This window comes from Coregonus clupeaformis, chromosome 8 (genome assembly GCF_020615455.1).
Source record: "Coregonus clupeaformis isolate EN_2021a chromosome 8, ASM2061545v1, whole genome shotgun sequence".
Lineage (NCBI taxonomy): Eukaryota > Metazoa > Chordata > Actinopteri > Salmoniformes > Salmonidae > Coregonus > Coregonus clupeaformis.
In genome coordinates, this window is record NC_059199.1 from 41,763,754 (window position 1) to 41,784,341 (window position 20,588).

Genomic DNA, 20,588 nt, shown 5'->3' on the forward strand with positions numbered 1-20,588 from the left:
GGAAGACTGAATCTGCAATAGGTAAGCAGCTTGGTTTGAAGAAATCAACTGTGGGAGCAATTATTAGGAAATGGAAGACATACAAGACCACTGATAATCTCCCTCGATCTGGGGCTCCACGCAAGATCTCACCCCGTGGGGTCAAAATGATCACAAGAACGGTGAGCAAAAATCCCAGAACCACACGGGGGGACCTAGTGAATGACCTGCAGAGAGCTGGGAGCAAAGTAACAAAGCCTACCATCAGTAACACACTACGCCGCCAGGGACTCAAATCCTGCAGTGCCAGACGTGTCCCCCTGCTTAAGCCAGTACATGTCCAGGCCCGTCTGAAGTTTGCTAGAGTGCATTTGGATGATCCAGAAGAGGATTGGGAGAATGTCATATGGTCAGATGAAACCAAAATAGAACTTTTTGGTAAAAACTCAACTCGTCGTGTTTGGAGGACAAAGAATGCTGAGTTGCATCCAAAGAACACCATACCTACTGTGAAGCATGGGGGTGGAAACATCATGCTTTGGGGCTGTTTTTCTGCAAAGGGACCAGGACGACTGATCCGTGTAAAGGAAAGAATGAATGGGGCCATGTATCGTGAGATTTTGAGTGAAAACCTCCTTCCATCAGCAAGGGCATTGAAGATGAAACGTGGCTGGGTCTTTCAGCATGACAATGATCCCAAACACACCACCCGGGCAACGAAGGAGTGGCTTCGTAAGAAGCATTTCAAGGTCTTGGAATGGCCTAGCCAGTCTCCAGATCTCAACCCCATAGAACATCTTTGGAGGGAGTTGAAAGTCCGTGTTGCCCAGCGACAGCCCCAAAACATCACTGCTCTAGAGGAGATCTGCTTGGAGGAATGGGCCAAAATACCAGCAACAGTGTGTGAAAACCTTGTGAAGACTTACAGAAAACATTTGACCTGTGTCATTGCCAACAAAGGGTATATAACAAAGTATTGAGAAACTTTTGTTATTGACCAAATACTTATTTTCCACCATAATTTGCAAATAAATAAATTAAAAATCCTACAATGTGATTTTCTGGAATTGTTTTTCTCATTTTGTCTGTCATAGTTGACGTGTACCTATGATGAAAATTACAGGCCTCTCTCATCTTTTTAAGTGGGAGAACTTGCACAATTGGTGGCTGACTAAATACTTTTTCCCCCCACTGTATCCAGAGCGACTTACAGTTAGTGAGTGCATACATTTTTTTTTTCATCCCACGGAGCACCATTAAACCATTATTTTTTTAATTATTTTTTTGCGAATTCCACTCTGTATGTAGGCTTGTTATAGCCATTTGCGTTGCACAACCCTATCACGCAGAGGCTATATCCATATCAATAAATGAGACAAAAACGAAATATTGATTAAGTCTTGGCTATAACCTGTCCTGAGTGAAATAGCCAAGGGGTCCCAAATGGTCAAGACCATCTATAGACTATTCTTATTGCCAGATCTGTTTTCCCCATCAGCCACTGCATGTGCTTCTTCAACTATTTTGTTGAAATTGTATTTAAAGTCTATATTTAGAGGCCTGTGAGCTAGGGTCTCTTTTTAAGGGGAGGCCTATAATAAACACACGTATAAAACACAAATAGAGTTCTACAATTATTCCGCAAGACACCAGTACCCTGAATGATTTTTATTCTTATTTGGATAGGCCTAAATTAAACATTGAATTATTAAAGTGATAGGCTAAAGAACTTTGGATAATTTTTATAATTTTGAATACACACATTTCAATAAAAAAAAATGGATAAGACTGTTCTATTGCAACTCAGACAAATGACAGAATGGATGACAGACTGACTGACTGACCTGAATGAAGGATGAATTAAATGTTCAAATATGTTGGAATGACGAGTTGCACGCATCATGCATGCTCTGCACTTTATTTGGCTAGTAGGCAAATAGGCCTACATTAGGGTATAATGACTCTATGGCTGTATGCCTCCAGAATGGCATCTTCTGAGGCTGAGGGATGCTTTTCCGAAGGCGCATGGTGCTGTGGTGCTGCATGGAGATCACAAGCTCTTCAACTGGGCAGCAGTGTCGCGATGGAGGGAATAGCCTATACGAGGACTACCTAAGACCACTGCAACAGAGTTATTGTAAAGTGTGGGAATAAGCTTATGCCAGACAGCCTACGTTTTACCTCTTTCAAAGTCCATATGTTCATGACCCGATTCAAGTAATGTCAAATTATTTTACATTCATATTAACCACTCCTACAGAATATGATTTGACAAGATTTTGAGTGATTAAATACATTTCAAATTATTCTATAAAAAAATATTTTGAGTGGCAAAGACTCCAGTGGTCATACATAATTAATAGATTCACCAAACATCTATTATTATTCTATGTTTCATTATTCCTGGTAGATACTAATACTACTGGTTATGATTGCAGACAGAGTCCAGAGAATGGGATGGTGCAATATTGATTTAGTCATATTTTGATAAGGTGCATGCATGGGGATGTCCACGTCACCCAGAGATATGCCCATGCTGTAGAGATACAACTAGCGGACTGAAACTTCACTGTTGTAGGCATAATACAGCTAGTGCTATCTAGACTTACACTGGCGAACAAATCCATTACATTAGCTACCTAAATGTAAAGTAAACTCAACTGAGGAGTAATAGAGAATGGAGACTTTTAACTTGAAATCGTTCAGGATACCTCTTTTTACTGTGTTATGCTTGTTCGCTTAGCACTCCTCACAGGCCATTTGGTGTAAGTTTTTTTGTTGGTGAGATTAATCTGCTAAAACTCTGAAAGGGATTATTGTACGTCAGAATTGCAACACAGGATTTGTTAAAGCCTAAAATGTTAGTCCATAATCGTAACATGGTGTTTGTATGTTCACAGATGAAATGTCACGTTTACGTTTCATGTTTCACGCATGGCTTTTCTTACCATCCTAACAATTTACGTAGGGCTTTTCTTACCATCCTAACAATTTACGTAGGGCTTTTCTTACCATCCTAACAATTTACGTAGGGCTTTTCTTACCATCCTAACAATTTACGTAGGGCTTTTCTTACCATCCTAACAATTTACGTAGGGATTTTCTTACCATCCTAACAATTTACGTAGGGCTTTTCTTACCATCCTAACAATTTACGTAGGGATTTTCTTACCATCCTAACAATTTACGTAGGGCTTTTCTTACCATCCTACCAATTTACGTAGGGATTTTCTTACCATCCTAACAATTTACGTAGGGCTTTTCTTACCATCCTAACAATTTACGTAGGGATTTTCTTACCATCCTAACAATTTACGTAGGGCTTTTCTTACCATCCTAACAATTTACGTAGGGATTTTCTTATGATCCTAACAATTTACGTAGGGATTTTCTTACCATCCTAACAATTTACGTAGGGATTTTCTTATGATCCTAACAATTTACGTAGGGATTTTCTTATGATCCTAACAATTTACGTAGGGATTTTCTTACCATCCTAACAATTTACGTAGGGATTTTCTTACCATCCTAACAATTTACGTAGGGATTTTCTTACCATCCTAACGATTTACATAGGGATTTTCTTACCATCCTAACAATTTACGTAGGGCTTTTCTTATGATCCTAACAATTTACATAGGGATTTTCTTACCATCCTAACAATTTACGTAGGGATTTTCTTACCATCCTAACAATTTACGTAGGGATTTTCTTATGATCCTAACAATTTACGTAGGGATTTTCTTACCATCCTAACAATTTACGTAGGGATTTTCTTACCATCCTAACAATTTACGTAGGGATTTTCTTACCATCCTAACAATTTACGTAGGGCTTTTCTTATGATCCTAACAATTTACATAGGGATTTTCTTACCATCCTAACAATTTACGTAGGGATTTTCTTACCATCCTAACAATTTACGTAGGGCTTTTCTTATGATCCTAACAATTTACGTAGGGATTTTCTTAAGATCCTAACAATTTACGTAGGGATTTACTTACCATCCTAACAATTTACGTAGGGCTTTTCTTATGATCCTAACAATTTACGTAGGGATTTTCTTACAATCGTAACAATTTACGTAGGGATTTTCTTACAATCGTAACAATTTACGTAGGGATTTTCTTACCATCCTAACAATTTACGTAGGGATTTTCTTACCATCCTAACAATTTACGTAGGGATTTTCTTACGATCCTAACAATTTACGTAGGGATTTTCTTACCATCCTAACAATTTACGTAGGGCTTTTCTTACCATCCTAACAATTTACGTAGGGCTTTTCTTACCATCCTAACAATTTACGTAGGGCTTTTCTTACCATCCTAACAATTTACGTAGGGCTTTTCTTACCATCCTAACAATTTACGTAGGGATTTTCTTACCATCCTAACAATTTACGTAGGGCTTTTCTTACCATCCTAACAATTTACGTAGGGATTTTCTTACCATCCTAACAATTTACGTAGGGCTTTTCTTACCATCCTACCAATTTACGTAGGGATTTTCTTACCATCCTAACAATTTACGTAGGGCTTTTCTTACCATCCTAACAATTTACGTAGGGATTTTCTTACCATCCTAACAATTTACGTAGGGCTTTTCTTACCATCCTAACAATTTACGTAGGGATTTTCTTATGATCCTAACAATTTACGTAGGGATTTTCTTACCATCCTAACAATTTACGTAGGGATTTTCTTATGATCCTAACAATTTACGTAGGGATTTTCTTATGATCCTAACAATTTACGTAGGGATTTTCTTACCATCCTAACAATTTACGTAGGGATTTTCTTACCATCCTAACAATTTACGTAGGGATTTTCTTACCATCCTAACGATTTACATAGGGATTTTCTTACCATCCTAACAATTTACGTAGGGCTTTTCTTATGATCCTAACAATTTACATAGGGATTTTCTTACCATCCTAACAATTTACGTAGGGATTTTCTTACCATCCTAACAATTTACGTAGGGATTTTCTTATGATCCTAACAATTTACGTAGGGATTTTCTTACCATCCTAACAATTTACGTAGGGATTTTCTTACCATCCTAACAATTTACGTAGGGATTTTCTTACCATCCTAACAATTTACGTAGGGCTTTTCTTATGATCCTAACAATTTACATAGGGATTTTCTTACCATCCTAACAATTTACGTAGGGATTTTCTTACCATCCTAACAATTTACGTAGGGCTTTTCTTATGATCCTAACAATTTACGTAGGGATTTTCTTAAGATCCTAACAATTTACGTAGGGATTTACTTACCATCCTAACAATTTACGTAGGGCTTTTCTTATGATCCTAACAATTTACGTAGGGATTTTCTTACAATCGTAACAATTTACGTAGGGATTTTCTTACAATCGTAACAATTTACGTAGGGATTTTCTTACCATCCTAACAATTTACGTAGGGATTTTCTTACCATCCTAACAATTTACGTAGGGATTTTCTTACGATCCTAACAATTTACGTAGGGATTTTCTTACCATCCTAACAATTTACGTAGGGATTTTCTTACAATCGTAACAATTTACGTAGGGATTTTCTTACAATCGTAACAATTTACGTAGGGATTTTCTTACCATCCTAACAATTTACGTAGGGATTTTCTTACCATCCTAACAATTTACGTAGGGATTTTCTTACGATCCTAACAATTTACGTAGGGATTTTCTTACCATCCTAACAATTTACGTAGGGATTTTCTTACCATCCTAACAATTTACGTAGGGATTTTCTTACGATCCTAAGGATTTACGTAGGGATTTTCTTACGATCCTAACAATTTACGTAGGGATTTTCTTACCATCCTAACAATTTACGTTGGGATTTTCTTACCATCCTAACAATTTACGTAGGGATTTTCTTACCATTCTAACAATTTACGTAGAGATTTTCTTACGATCCTAACAATTTACGTAGGGATTTTCTTACGATCATAACAATTTACGTAGGGATTTTCTTACGATCCTAACAATTTACGTAGGGATTTTCTTACGATCCTAACAATTTACGTAGGGATTTTCTTACGACCCTAACAATTTACCTAGGGATTTTCTTACGATCCTAACAATTTACGTAGGGATTTTCTTACAATCGTAACAATTTACGTAGGGATTTTCTTACAATCGTAACAATTTACGTAGGGATTTTCTTACCATCCTAACAATTTACGTAGGGATTTTCTTACGATCCTAACAATTTACGTAGGGATTTTCTTACGATCCTAACAATTTACGTAGGGATTTTCTTACCATCCTAACAATTTACGTAGGGATTTTCTTACCATCCTAACGATTTACATAGGGATTTTCTTACCATCCTAACAATTTACGTAGGGCTTTTCTTATGATCCTAACAATTTACATAGGGATTTTCTTACCATCCTAACAATTTACGTAGGGATTTTCTTACCATCCTAACAATTTACGTAGGGCTTTTCTTATGATCCTAACAATTTACGTAGGGATTTTCTTACAATCGTAACAATTTACGTAGGGATTTTCTTACAATCGTAACAATTTACGTAGGGATTTTCTTACCATCCTAACAATTTACGTAGGGATTTTCTTACGATCCTAACAATTTACGTAGGGATTTTCTTACCATCCTAACAATTTACGTAGGGATTTTCTTACGATCCTAACAATTTACCTAGGGATTTTCTTACCATCCTAACAATTTACGTAGGGATTTTCTTACCATCCTAACAATTTACGTAGGGATTTTCTTACGATCCTAAGGATTGACGTAGGGATTTTCTTACCATCCTAACAATTTACGTAGGGATTTTCTTACGATCCTAACAATTTACGTAGGGATTTTCTTACCATTCTAACAATTTACGTAGAGATTTTCTTACAATCCTAACAATTTACGTAGGGATTTTCTTACGATCCTAACAATTTACGTAGGGATTTTCTTACGATCCTAACAATTTACGTAGGGATTTTCTTATGATCCTAACAATTTACGTAGGGATTTTCTTACGACCCTAACAATTTACGTAGGGATTTTCTTACGATCCTAAAAATTTACGTAGGGATTTTCTTACCATTTTCACAATTTACGTAGGGATTTTCTTACGATCCTAACAATTTACGTAGGGATTTTCTTACGATTTTAACAATTTACGTAGGGATTTTCTTACCATCCTAACAATTTACGTAGGGATTTTCTTACGTTCCTAAAAATTTACGTAGGGATTTTCTTACGATCCTAACAATTTACGTAGGGATTTTCTTACCATCCTAACAATTTACATAGGGATTTTCTTACCATCCTAACAATTTACGTAGGGATTTTCTTACCATCCTATAAATTTACGTAGGGATTTTCTTACCATCCCAACAATTTACGTGGAGATTTTTTCTACGATCCTAACAATTTACGTAGGGATTTTCTTACGATCCTAACTGTTTACGTAGGGATTTTCTTACGATCCTAACAATTTACATAGGGATTTTCTTATGATCGTAACAATTTACATAGGGATTTTCTTACCATCCTAACAATTTACGTAGGGATTTTCTTACCATCCTAACAATTTACGTAGGGATTTACTTACCATCCTAACAATTTACGTAGGGATTTTCTTACCATCCTGACAATTTACGTAGGGATTTTCTTACGATCCTAACAATTTACGTAGGGATTTTCTTACCATCCTAACAATTTACGTAGGGATTTTCTTACGATCCTAACAATTTACGTAGGGATTTTCTTACGATCCTAACAATTTACGTAGGGATTTTCTTACGATCCTAACAGTTTACGAATGGATTTTCTTACGATCCTAACAATTTACATAGGGATTTTCTTACCATCCTAACAATTTACGTAGGGATTTTCTTACCATCCTAACAATTTACGTAGGGATTTTCTTACCATCCTAACAATTTACGTAGGGATTTTCTTACCATCCTAACAATTTACGTAGGGATTTTCTTACCATCCTAACAATACGTAAGTTCAACCTTTTGGCAGCTATTTGGCTCCTTACACTTCATCTGTCTCTCTCTCTCTCCTTCTTTTCCCCCAGTTGGTGTGAATGTGTGTGTGTGTGTGTGTGTGTGTTTGTGGGCTTTTGCCTATTCATATGATAAAATTCCTCTGACTCTCTGTCTGTGTGTGGCTCTGCACAGTAAGCGTCTGACTGTGTTTGTCTGACTGTGTGTGCGTGTATGTGTCGCTGTGTAAAGTATCTATGACTGAATCTTTGTCTGTTTGTTTGTTTGTGTGTACAGTATGTGTGTGTGTGAGTGTGTGTCTCTTTGTGTTATGTGTAGATACAGTATTGGACAGGGACAATACTTTTTTTCAGAGCTCTCCTGCTGACTGTGCAGAAGGTCAGCCTGACATTGAGTGTCTGGGAACAGTGAAAGCTCTCTAAAGCATCACACGGGGGAGGGGGAGGAGAGGAAAGGAAACGAGAAAAAAATGAGAAAGAGAGGGAGTGAGGGAGGTAGGAGTGAATTGAGAAAAGAGGAGAGAGAGGAAAGTATTCAGACCCCTTCACTTTTTCCACATTTTGTTACGTTACAGCCTTATTCTAAAATTGATTAAATAGTTTTTTCCCCTCATCAATCTACACACAATACCCTAGAATGACAAACAAAAAACAGGTTTTTAGACGTTTGCTAATAAAAAACGTTTTAAAAACTGAAATATCACTTTTACATAAGTATTCAGACCCTTTACTCAGTACTTTGTTGAAGCACCTTTGGCAGCGATTACAGCTTCGAGTCTTCTTGGGTATGACGCTACAAGCTTGGCACACCTGTATTTGGGGAGTTTCTCCCATTCTTCTCTACAGATCCTCTCAAGCTCTGTCAGGTTGGATGGGGAGCGTCGCTGCAGTTATTTTCAGGTCTCTCCAGAGAGATTCGATCGGGTTCATGTCCGGGCTCTGGCTGGGCCACTCAAGGACATTCAGAGACTTGTCCCAAAGCAACTCCAGCGTTGTCTTGACTGTTTGCTTAGAGTCGTTGTCCTGTTGGAAGGTGAACCTTCACCCCAGTCTGAGGTCCTGAGCGCTCTGGAGCAGGTTTTCATCAAGGATCTCTCTGTACCTTGCTCCGTTCATCTTTCCCTCAAACTTGACTAATCTCCCAGTCCCTGCCGCTGTAAAACATCCCCACAGCATGATGCTGCCACCCCCATGCTTCAACGTTGGGATGGTGCCTGGTTTCCTCCAGACGTGATGCTTGGCATTCAGGCCAAAGAGTTCAATCTTGGTTTCATCAGACCAGAGAATCTTGTTTCTCATGGTCTGAGAGTCCTTTAGGTGCCTTTTGGCAAACTCCAAGCGGGCTGTCATGTGCCTTTTTACTCAGGAGTGTCTTCCGTCTGGCCAGTCTACCATATAGGCTGATTGGTGGAGTGCTGCAGAGATGGTTGTCCTTCTGGCAGGTTCTCCACAGAGGAACTCTGGAGCTCTGTCAGAGTGACCATTGGGTTCTTGGTCACCTCCCTGACCAAGGCACTTCTCCCCCGATTGCTCAGATTGGCCGGGCGGCCAGCTCTAGGAAGAGTCTTGGTGGTTCCAAACTTCTTCCATTTAAGAATGATGGAGGCCACTGTGTTCTTGGTGACCTTCAATGCTGCAGATTTTTTGGTACCCTTCCCCAGATCTGTGCCTCGACACAATCTGGTCTCGGAGCTCTACGGTCAATTCTTCAACCTCATGGCTTGGTTTTTGCTCTGACATTCACTTGTAACAGTGTTGCTTCCGTCCCTCTCCTCGCCCCTACCTGGGCTCGAACCAGGGACCCTCTGCACACATCGACAACAGTCACCCTCGAAGCACCGTTACCCGTCGCTCCACAAAAGCCGCGGCCCTTGCAGAGCAAGGGAAACAACTACTTCAAGGTCTCAGACCGAGTGACGTCACCGATTGAAATGCCACTAGCGCGCACCGCTAACTAGCTAGCCATTTCACACCGGTTACACTCACCCCCTTTTGACCTCCTCCTGTTCCGCAGCAACCAGTGATCCGGGTCAACAGTATCAATGTCACAGTTTTGCTTCCGTCCCTCTCCTCGCCCCTACCTGGGCTCGAACCAGGGACCCTCTGCACACATCGACAACAATCACACTCGAAGCGCCGCTACCCATCGCTCCACAAAAGCCACGGCCCTTGCAGAGCAAGGGAAACAACTACTTCAAGGTCTCAAAGCGAGTGACATCACCGATTGAAATGCCACTAGCGCGCACCGCTAACTAGCTAGCCATTTCACACCGGTTACACACTGTCAACTGTTGGACCTTATATAGACAGGTGTGTGCCTTTCCAAATCATGTCCAATCAATTGTATTTACCACAGGTGGACTCAAATCAAGTTGTAGAAACATCTCAAGGATGATCAATGGAAACAGGATGCACCTGAGCTAAAGTCTCACAGCAAAGGGTCTAAATACTTATGTAATTAAGGTAAACCTGTTTTCACTTTGTCTTTATGGGGTATTGTGTATAGATTGATGAGAATTGTTTAACAAAAATCAATTTTAGAATAAGGCTGTAACTTAACAAAATGTGGAAAAAGGGAAGGGGTCTGAATACTTTCTGAATGCACTGTTGAACCAACTCTATCTATCATCTATCTATCTATTGAACTAACTAACTATCGAACCAACTAACTAACTATCTATCTAACACATACTTTTGGTCATGTAGCGTATTTAGTTCAGTTAGCAGACACTCTTATCACACCATAGTGCAATCAGACTTCTGATACCAATGCAGGGTGAAAGTGGGCCACAAAATGGTGAACCGCCATTAAAAATTGTATAGAAAAGTATTTGATATTTAGAAAATGCTCTCGAATGTATCTTAGTAGTAGTTCAGCCCAGTGTAATACAAATTACAAAATAGTAATTCAAATACATAATGGTCCAGGTTTAAGTACTCTTGGAAGATTAGTCTAAATGAGGACTAAAAGAGATCCTAATCAAATCAGACATCCAACACAGTACACACAAGAAAATGAGGGCAGAGTAAACAGTCTAGAAAAACAGAACGATAGTGTCACTTTATGACATGAAACATATTCTATGTTGTATTCTAACTATGATCTATGACTGATCAGATTCTGTTTTGTGTTTGTAACTTACGGCCGTATATTAAGAACAATACATGACACAGAAGTACAGCCCTAGAAATTCCATGATAGGGGTCTGTCTATTCTATAAATTATATTTCTATGTTTACAACTCTCTGTCTGAAACCTCCACCACTCCCTCTCCCTCCCCAGGTAAGGGTGACCTGATCGGGGCAAACATGTCTGTAGATGACCGGGTGATAAAGACCAACGCGGATGTGAAGGCTCTAACCTACTGTGACCTGCAGTGTATCAACCTGAGTGGTCTGTACCAGGTACTGGATCTCTACCCAGAGTACACCAGCCGCTTTGTACAAGACATCCAGCTGGACCTCACATACAACCTGAGGGAGGGACATGAGTGCCATGTGAGTCACGCAAACACCCACACAGTTACGCATGGAAGCAGGCACGCACACACACGCACTAAGACCGTGCTCAACGAGCTGTATAGGGCCATAATTGAACAAGAAAATGCTCATCCGGAGGCGGCGCTCCTAGTGGCTGGTGACTTTACAGCAGGGAAACTGAAATCCGTTTTACCTCACTTCTACCAGCATGTCGCCCGTGCAACTAGAGTGGAAAAAACTCTACATCACCTTTACTCCACACATAGAAACGCATACAAAGCTCTCCTTTGCCCTCCCTTTGGCAAATCTGACAATAACTGTATCCTCCTGATTCCTGCTTACAAGCAAAAACTCAAACAGGAAGTACCAGTGACATGCTCAATATGGAAGTGGTCCGATGAAGCGGATGCTAAACTACAAGACCGTTTCGCTAGCACAGACTGGAATATGTTCCGGGATTCGTCCGATGGCATTGAGGAGTTTACCACATCAGTCACCAGCATCATTATTAAGTGCATTGAAGACATCGTCCCCAAAGTGACCATACGCACAGTACATATCCCAACCAGAAGCCATGGATTACAGGCAGCATCCACACTGAGCTAAAGGCTAGAGCTGCCGCTTTCAAGGAGTGGGACACTAATCCAGATGCTTATAAGAAATCCCGCTACGCCCTCCGACGAACCATCAAACAGGCAAAGTGTCAATACAGGACCAAGATCGAATCCTACTACACCGGCTCTGACATTCGTTGGATGTGGCAGGGCTTGCAAGCTATCACAGATTACAAGGGAAACCCAGCCGTGAGCTGTCCAGTGACGTGAGCCTACCAGATGAGCTAAATACCTTCTATGCTCGCTTTGAGGCTAGCAACACTTAACCATGCATGAGAGCACCAGCTGTTCCGGACGACTGTGTGATCCCGCTCTCTGTAGCCGATGTGAGTAAGACCTTTAAACGGGTTAACATTCACAAGGCTGCAGGGCCAAACGGATTACGAGGACGCGTACTCAGAGCAGTCGCTAACCAGCTGGCAAGTGTCTTCACTGTCATTTTCAACCTCTCCCTGACTCAGTCTGTAATATCTACATGTTTCAAGCAGACCACCATAGTCACTTTTCCCAAGAATGTCAAGGTAACCTGTCTAAAAGACTATCGCCCCGTAGCACTCACATCTGTAGCCATGAAATGCATGAAAGGCTGGTCATGGCTCAAATCAATACCATCATCCCAGACACCCTGGACCCACTCCAATTCGCATACTGCCCCAACTGATCCACAGATGGCGCAATCTCTATTGCACTCCACACTGCCCTCTCTCACCTGGACAAAAGGAACACCTACGTGAGAATGCTGTTTATTGACCACAGCTCAGTGTTCAACACCATAATGCCCTCCAAGCTCATCACTAAACTAAGAATCCTGGGATTAAACACCCCTCCTCTGCAGCTGGATCATGGACTTCCTGACAGGCCGCCCCCCAGGTGGTGAGGGTAGGCAACAACACATCCACAATGCTGACCCTCAACACGGGGCCCCTCAGGGGTGCATGCTTAGTCTCCTCCTGTACTCCCTGTTCACCCACGACTGCATGGCCATGCACGACTCCAACACCATCATTAAGTTTGCCGTTCACACATAGGTGGTAGACCTGATCACCGACGACGATGAGACAGCCTATAAGGAGGAGGTCGGAGACCTGGCAGTGTGGTTCCAGGACAACTACGTCTCCCTCAACGTCAGCAAGGCACAGGAGCTGATCGTGGACTACAGGAAATGGAGGGACGAGCACACCCCATCCACATCGACGGGGCTGTAGTAGAGCAGGTTGAGAGCTTCAAGTTCCTCGGTGTCCACATCACTAAGGATCTATCATGGTCCACACACACTAACACAGTCGTGAAGAGGGCTTGACAACGCCTCTTCCCCCTCAGGATGCTGAAAAGATTTGGCATTGGCCCTCAGATCCTCAAAAAGTTATACAACTGCACCATTGAACACATCTTGACTGGCTGCATCACCACTTGGCATGGCATCTGCTTGGCATCCGACCGCAAGGCTCTTCAGAGGGTAGTGTGTGGGGCCGAGCTCCCTGCCATCCAGGACCTCTATACCAGGCGGTGTCAGAGGAAGGCCCTAAAAATTGGCAAAGACGCTAGCCACCCAAGTAATAGATTGTCTCTGCTACCGCACGGCAAACAGTACCAATGCACCAAGTCAGGAACCAACCGGACCCTAAACAGCTTCTACCCTCAAGCCATAAGACTGCTAAATAGTTAGTTAAATAGTTCACCAATAGCTACCCGGACTGTCTGCATTGATCTCTTTTGACTCATCACATACACTGCTGCTACTATTTATTATCTATCCTGTTGACCAGTCACTTTATCATTATCTATATGTAAATATCTAACTCAATTTCCTCATACCCCTGCACATCGACTCGGTACTGGTACCCCATGTACATGTACTGTATATAGCTAAGTTATCATTGTGTATTTATTCCTTGTGTTATTTATTTTTATATTATTTATCTTGTTTTGTCTGTGCATTGTTTGGAAGGGCCCAGAAGTAAACATTTCACTGTTAGTCTACCACTTTTGTTTACAAAGCATGTGACAAATAACATTTGATTTGACACACACACGTACACACCCACCCACCCACCCACACACACACACGCGCGCACACACACACACACAGACACACACATCCACACACACACACACACACACACACACACACACACACACACACACACACACACACACACACACACACACACACACACACACACACACACACACACCAGTATTACTATCAGTGACAACAGTACTGCCATGACACTAGTACCACATAAATCATGTTTACTAGTTCTGCTATATTAATACAACTTAACAATATTTTTATTCTAGGCCTGTTGTCGTCACTACTATTAAACATTGTTTCATTTCACAGTAAGAATAGAGGTAGTGTGAGGACAGAGAGAGAGAGAGAGACAGGGAGAGAAGAGATGTAGAGAGAGAAGAGAGGTAGATGAGGATAGAGAAAGAGAGAGAGAGAGTGAAGAGAGGTAGAGTGAGGACAGAGAGAGAGACAGAGAGAGAGAAGAGAGGTAGAGTGAGGATAGAGAGAGAGAGAGACAAAGAGAGAGAGAGTGAAGAGAGGTAGAGTGAGGATAGAGAGAGACAGAGAGAGAGAAGATAGGTAGAGTGAGGATAGAGGGAGAGAGAGACAGAGAGAGAGAGTGAAGAGAGGTAGAGTGAGGATAGAGAGAGAGAGTGAGAGTGAAGAGAAGTAGAGTGAGGACAGAGAGAGAGACAAAGAGAGAGAGAGTGAAGAGAGGAAGAGTGAGGATAGAGAGAGAGAGAGAGAGAGAGAGAGAGAGAGAGAGAGAGAGAGAGAGAGAGAGAGAGAGAGAGAGAGAGAGAGAGAGAGAGAGAGAGAGAGAGAGAGAGAGAGAGAGAGAGAGAGAGAGAGAGAGAGAGAGAGAGGATATAGAGAGAGACAGAGAGTGAGACGATGAAGTGCAGGAATAGCCTGGGCTGTTGCTGTAATTACAGTCAGGTGTGTCTGCTCCTGCTGCCCAAATAACACTGTCCCACTTTCAAACACACACACACACTCACACAGTCTTACACACACACACACACACACACACACACAGCACACACACACACACACACACACACACACACACACACACACACGTTATGTTCTTCTATCCTTGTGGGGACCTAAAATCCTACTTTCCCTAACCCCTAACCCTAAACTTAACCCTTACCGTAACCCATAATCCTAACCCAAACCCTAAACCTAACTCCTAAACCTAACCACTAACCCCTTACCCTTACCCTAACCCAAATTCTAACCCTAACCCTAATTATAACCCTAAACCTAACCCCTAAGCTTAAAATAGCCTTTGTCTCATGGGGACTTGTTTTACTATCCTTGTGGGGACTTTTGGGGATTTTAGGTCCCCACAAGGATAGAAGAACCAACACACACACACACACACACATACACACACACACACACACACACACACACACACACACTACACACACACACACACACACACACCCTCAGACACTGCTGCAGGGCAACATGTGAAACTAAACCCAAAATAAGGGCAGAGACTTGGGGGAAGGTTAGAAGGGGGTGTTATCTTAGAAGAGATTTCCTGTAACAACATGTCATAAACAGTTTCTGAGAGGAAGGATAACATCTGGGTTGGGCTGTGTTAACAATATAGACATGTTGAATTCACTCACTTTTCTCTTCCATCTTTTTACAGGTCATATCCAGATTGTCCACCAAACCGTTGGACACACAGGTATGGCTGACCCTGTAAAACAACACATTTCTCTGCACTTATTGTACTGCTATGGCTGACCCTGTAAAACAACACATTTCTCTGCACCTATTGTACTACTATGACTGACCATGTAAAACAACACATTTCACTGCACCTATCCGGTGTATGTGACAATAAAATATCTTAATTTAACTATGATATTGAGATGCAAAACATTGTTGGGTATTTTTTATGTCCAATGTATCCAATAACAGTTCTCAAACATTCCTCTAACAATGTTGGGTCTTTCTTATGTAAAACAAAGACAAGAGGATTGAAAGGAGACTTTATAGAGTCAGCGGTTCTATAAATTATCCTTTTTTCTTTTTTGAATGACCACCCAGAGCCCCTTCAAAAACTGCCCCAAAATGAATGACATAAACCTGACATTTATGGTGACGGAGAGATGGGAGGAGGGGTTTCGGAGGCAGGAGGGGAAGGAGGGATGGAGGAAGGAGGGATGGGGGAAGGAGGGAGAGAGGGATGGGGTTCATAATAATTAGTGAGGGAAGTTTGAGTTTTTATGGTGATGGAGAGATAGGAGGAAGGGTTTGGAGGGAGAAGAAGGAGAGGAATTAGGGATGAGGTGATGGAGGGAGGGATATTAATTGGTGAGGGAAGTTTGAATTTAAGAGCTGATTTGATTGACGGACTGCCGGGGGAAACTTTGGCGACTCGTTCAATTACAGAGCAGAGTGGAGCGCCATTCATTATTCACAAGAGGAAGTGATGGAATTAGGGTTAGAAATCTGGGAACAGTATTAGATCAGGTGATTAATCAGAGAAGGATGGGGGGCTGCAGTGTGTGTGCGGCGCGTGTGCGTGCGCGTGTGCGTTTGTGCGTACACAGAGCCAGTAATAATTGAGACATCAGATGTTTCAATGAACATTTTGAATCTCATTCAGTGGTTGGATTCAATAACCTCAACTCTGATTTACTTTTGACTAAAAATGAGATCATGGGTCATCAATCAAAATACATGTTATGCTATTTTCTGCTTCTAAATTCCATGTTTTTTAAAAACTCCACCAGCATATCATATTGCAGGTGATCAGCAGTCTAGATCTGACTCATTGGGGATTCAAAGGTAATCAGAATCATTGAGGTCAGGGGTCACGCTATTCATTACATCCAAGGTCAAAGTGCAACCCGTACATGTGCTGCCTTCATTATTCCCCAGGTCACAATGTTAACTAATGTGCTTCACTGGGCTCTTGCTTCGACCTTGTCACACACAAAGGCTTAGCGTGCCAGGTGCTCCTAGAGCCTAGAAGTCATTCATGGATTTTAACACTGAATAGAAACCTCTCCTCTCCCCCTCCCCCTCTCCCCTCTCTCCTTCTCTCTCTCTCTCTCTCTCTCTCTCTCTCTCTCTCCCTCCCTTCTTTCTCTCTCTTTCTTTCTTTCTCTCTCTTTCTTTCTTTCTTTCTTTCTTTCTTTCTTTCTTTCTTTCTTTCTTTCTTTCTCTTCTTTCTTTCTTTCTTTCTCTCTCTCTCTCTCTCTCTCTCCCTCTCTCTCTCTCTCTCTCTCTCTCTCTCTCTCTCTCTCTCTCTCTCTCTCTCTCTCTCTCTCTGAGGGTCTGTGTATTTGAAAGTTGTGCAGCTTCACTTTATTCAATTAACTCCAATTAATACATCTTCACAGAGCAGGTGCTTGAGTTCTGTCAGCCTTGGCAGCACAGAACCCTGAGAGAACTTTAGTTGTTATGGAAATAGAACATTCTACTCTGAGGTTGCCGTTTGGCTGACACACAGTACAATGGAATCCTGTACTGGTCTCAATGGTGTTGTCTGTTCCAGACAGTCTTTTAATTACAGCAATCTTCTGCTCTCTCAATTCCGTAGCACCCATATTCATCAGTATAACTAGGTGTCCCCAAAATTGAGCTGATTGTGCGACTCCAAACATAAGTGATGTTGCCTGTCTGTCTGTGATATTAAATGAAGGCTAAATGAATTTCCAACAAATGTTCTCTGTCCTACATCCTCTTTCTTTCTTTCTCTCCTCTCTCTCTCTTTTTCTCTCTCTCGCTCTCTCTCTCTCTCTCTCCCTCTCTCTCTCTCTCTCTCTCTCTCTCTCTCTCTCTCTCTCTCCCCCTCTCTCTCTCTCTCTCTCTCTCTCTCTCTCTCTCTCTCTCTCTCTCTCTCTCTCTCTCTCTCTCTCTCTCTCAGGGTCTGTGTATTTGAAAGTTGTGCAGCTTCACTTTATTCAATTAACTCCAATTAATACATCTTCACAGAGCAGGTGCTTCAGTTCTGTCAGCCTTGGCAGCACAGAACCCTGAGAGAACTTGAGTTGTTATGGAAATAGAACATTCTACTCTGAGGTTGCCGTTTGGCTGACACACAGTACAATGGAATCCTGTACTGGTCTCAATGGTGTTGTCTGTTCCAGACAGTCGTTTAATTACAGCAATCTTCTGCTCTCTCAATTCCGTAGCACCCAGATTCATCAGTATAACTAGGTGTCCCCAAAATTGAGCTGATTGTGCGACTCCAAACACAAGTGATGTTGCCTGTCTGTCTGTGATATTAAATGAAGGCTAAATGAATTATGTTTAAATTTCCAACAAATGTTCTCTGTCCTACATCCTCTTTCTTTCTTTCTCTCCTCTCTCTCTCTTTCTCTCTCTCTCTCTCTCTCTCTCTCTCTCTCTCTCTCTCTCTCTCTCTCTCTCTCCCTCTCTCTCTCTCTCTCTCTCTCTCTCTCTCTCTCTCTCTCTCTCTCTCTCTCTCTCTCTCTCTCTCTCTCTCTCTCTCTCTCTCTGCAGACAGAGGGGAGAGGCAATGGACGAGTGATCCAGTGCTATCCATCCATCATCGAGAACCAGGAGGAAGAGGAGGAAGAGGAGGATGGAGATGTGTTGGCATCTGTATCTCCGGAATTGGTGCGGAACAGCATCCTGTACCCCAGAGAGGTGTCTTCTGGGAAGTCTCCACCGGGTAGAGCCAGGATGGAGAGAGAGTTGCACAGCGGCAGAGAAGTAACACACCAGAGCACTAGGAAACTGAGGAAGAAGATCAAGATCCGCCAGACAGCTCTCACCACGCTAGACCCCTCCAACATCAGCCCTAGGTAACAGCTAATACTATTGCGCAATTTATTGACTCGTCAATTATTTTTGTCAGTTGTCTATCAGTCTAATCTGTCTCTCTCTCCCTTCCCTTCTCCCTCTCTCTTCCTCTCTCTCTGTCCCTTACTCCCTTCTTCCCTCTCGCTCTCTGTCCCTCCGCTTCTCTCTCTTTCTATTTCTCTCTCTTCTCTCTTCTCTCTCTTCTCTCCCTCTCTCTCTCTTTCTCTCTGTCTCTATGTCTCCCTCTCTCTCTGTCTCTCTGTCTCTCTGTCTCTCTCTCTCTCTCTCTCTCTCTCTCTCTCTCTCTCTCTCTCTCTCTCTCTCTCTCTCTCTCTCTCTCTCTCTCTCCAGGGTTGTGGACGGTACAGAGGATACTGAAGGTACAGAGACGTCTCCACTGTTCTCCTTCTCTCCCAGTCGAGCCTGTCCAGTCAGCGGTCCAGGGAGTGCACCAGCCACATCTACAGGTCTCCACAACCATAACCACAATCACAACCACCACCACAACCACCACCACCACAATCAAAACCACAACCACAACAACCACAACCAGCACCACAACCACAACCATCACCACAACCACAACCACAACCAGGGTTGGGTAGGTTACTTTCTAAATGTAATCCATTACAGTTACTAGTTACCTGTCCACAATTGTAATCAGTAATGTAAATTTTTGATTACCCAAACTCAGTAATGTAATCTGATTACTTTCAGTTACTTTTTGATTACTTTCAATTTAAGAGGCACAGGTTAATAGCTGGCACAGCCACAAAGTCATCAAATCATATTTTAAACCTAACCCTAACCTTAACCCTAACCTTAATCACACTGTTAACCCTAATACCTAACCCATTGCTTTCTATTCGATTAGGCTATATCTTTACATTTTTTTAAAACAGAGTCTGTCAGATTTCCAGTCATTCCAATTAATTTAATACCCCTTGATCTTCAATAGTACTTCAAAATATGGAAATATAGATTAGCCAAATTGTTTTACCTGAGCATAACCCAAAAACTAAGGACTAATTAGCCTAATCTGTTGTTTTTTATGTTGTTGTCATGGAGGACTGATTGGGCTCATTGCTTCAAGTTGAAAAAGAAATGCTGCTCTCAGAATGGCAGGGCCGGCTCTAGCCTTTTGTGGGCCCTAAGCAAGATTTGGTTGGGGGCCCCCCACCTTGCACCATAACTTTTTAGTGGCTCCCCTCTTGACGGTGGAGAGGTAAATCAACGTTTTAAAGTTAATTTCCTACAATTCTACACATTTTGTCATGAAGCGTAGAGAAAATGTTGCAGCTTTACAGCTAATTTCCTGCAATTCTATCCATTTTGCCATGGGGTGGAAATAAATATTTGCAGTTTTAAAGCTAATTTCCTGCAATTCAAATTGTTTGCCATAACTTGTCATGTTAATATGATTTCTGAGTGAGAGTTACTAACAAAATCAATGGGGGGCCCCTGGAGGTCAGGGCCCTGCGTGCCCGGTCTGTATTCAGCCATGAATACTACACGTGTAGATAGCTGGCTAGACTAACTACCTATCTAAAAATGGTTAGCTTACCAGCGGAGGCTCCTCAGAGGAGGAAGGGGAGGACGATCCTCCTCAGTGAATTTCATATAAATAAAAATAGTGAAACATTAGAAAGGTTATCCTTTTTAGACATAACTGTGCTAAATATATTCACATATTCACCAAATAATGAA

The 20,588-nt window shown here is 41.8% G+C and overlaps 1 protein-coding gene across 1 annotated transcript in view; it reads left to right on the forward strand.

Moving 5' to 3' along the window:
• LOC121572060 (potassium voltage-gated channel subfamily H member 8-like) overlaps positions 1–20,588 on the forward strand; it is a 98,802-nt gene that overhangs the window by 61,220 nt on the left and 16,994 nt on the right. The window contains exons 11-14 of the mRNA XM_041883935.2: positions 11,254–11,468; positions 15,748–15,786; positions 18,579–18,883; positions 19,233–19,348. Of these exons, the coding sequence (XP_041739869.2) occupies positions 11,254–11,468; positions 15,748–15,786; positions 18,579–18,883; positions 19,233–19,348 (675 nt within the window). The remainder of the gene's footprint in view (positions 1–11,253; positions 11,469–15,747; positions 15,787–18,578; positions 18,884–19,232; positions 19,349–20,588) is intronic.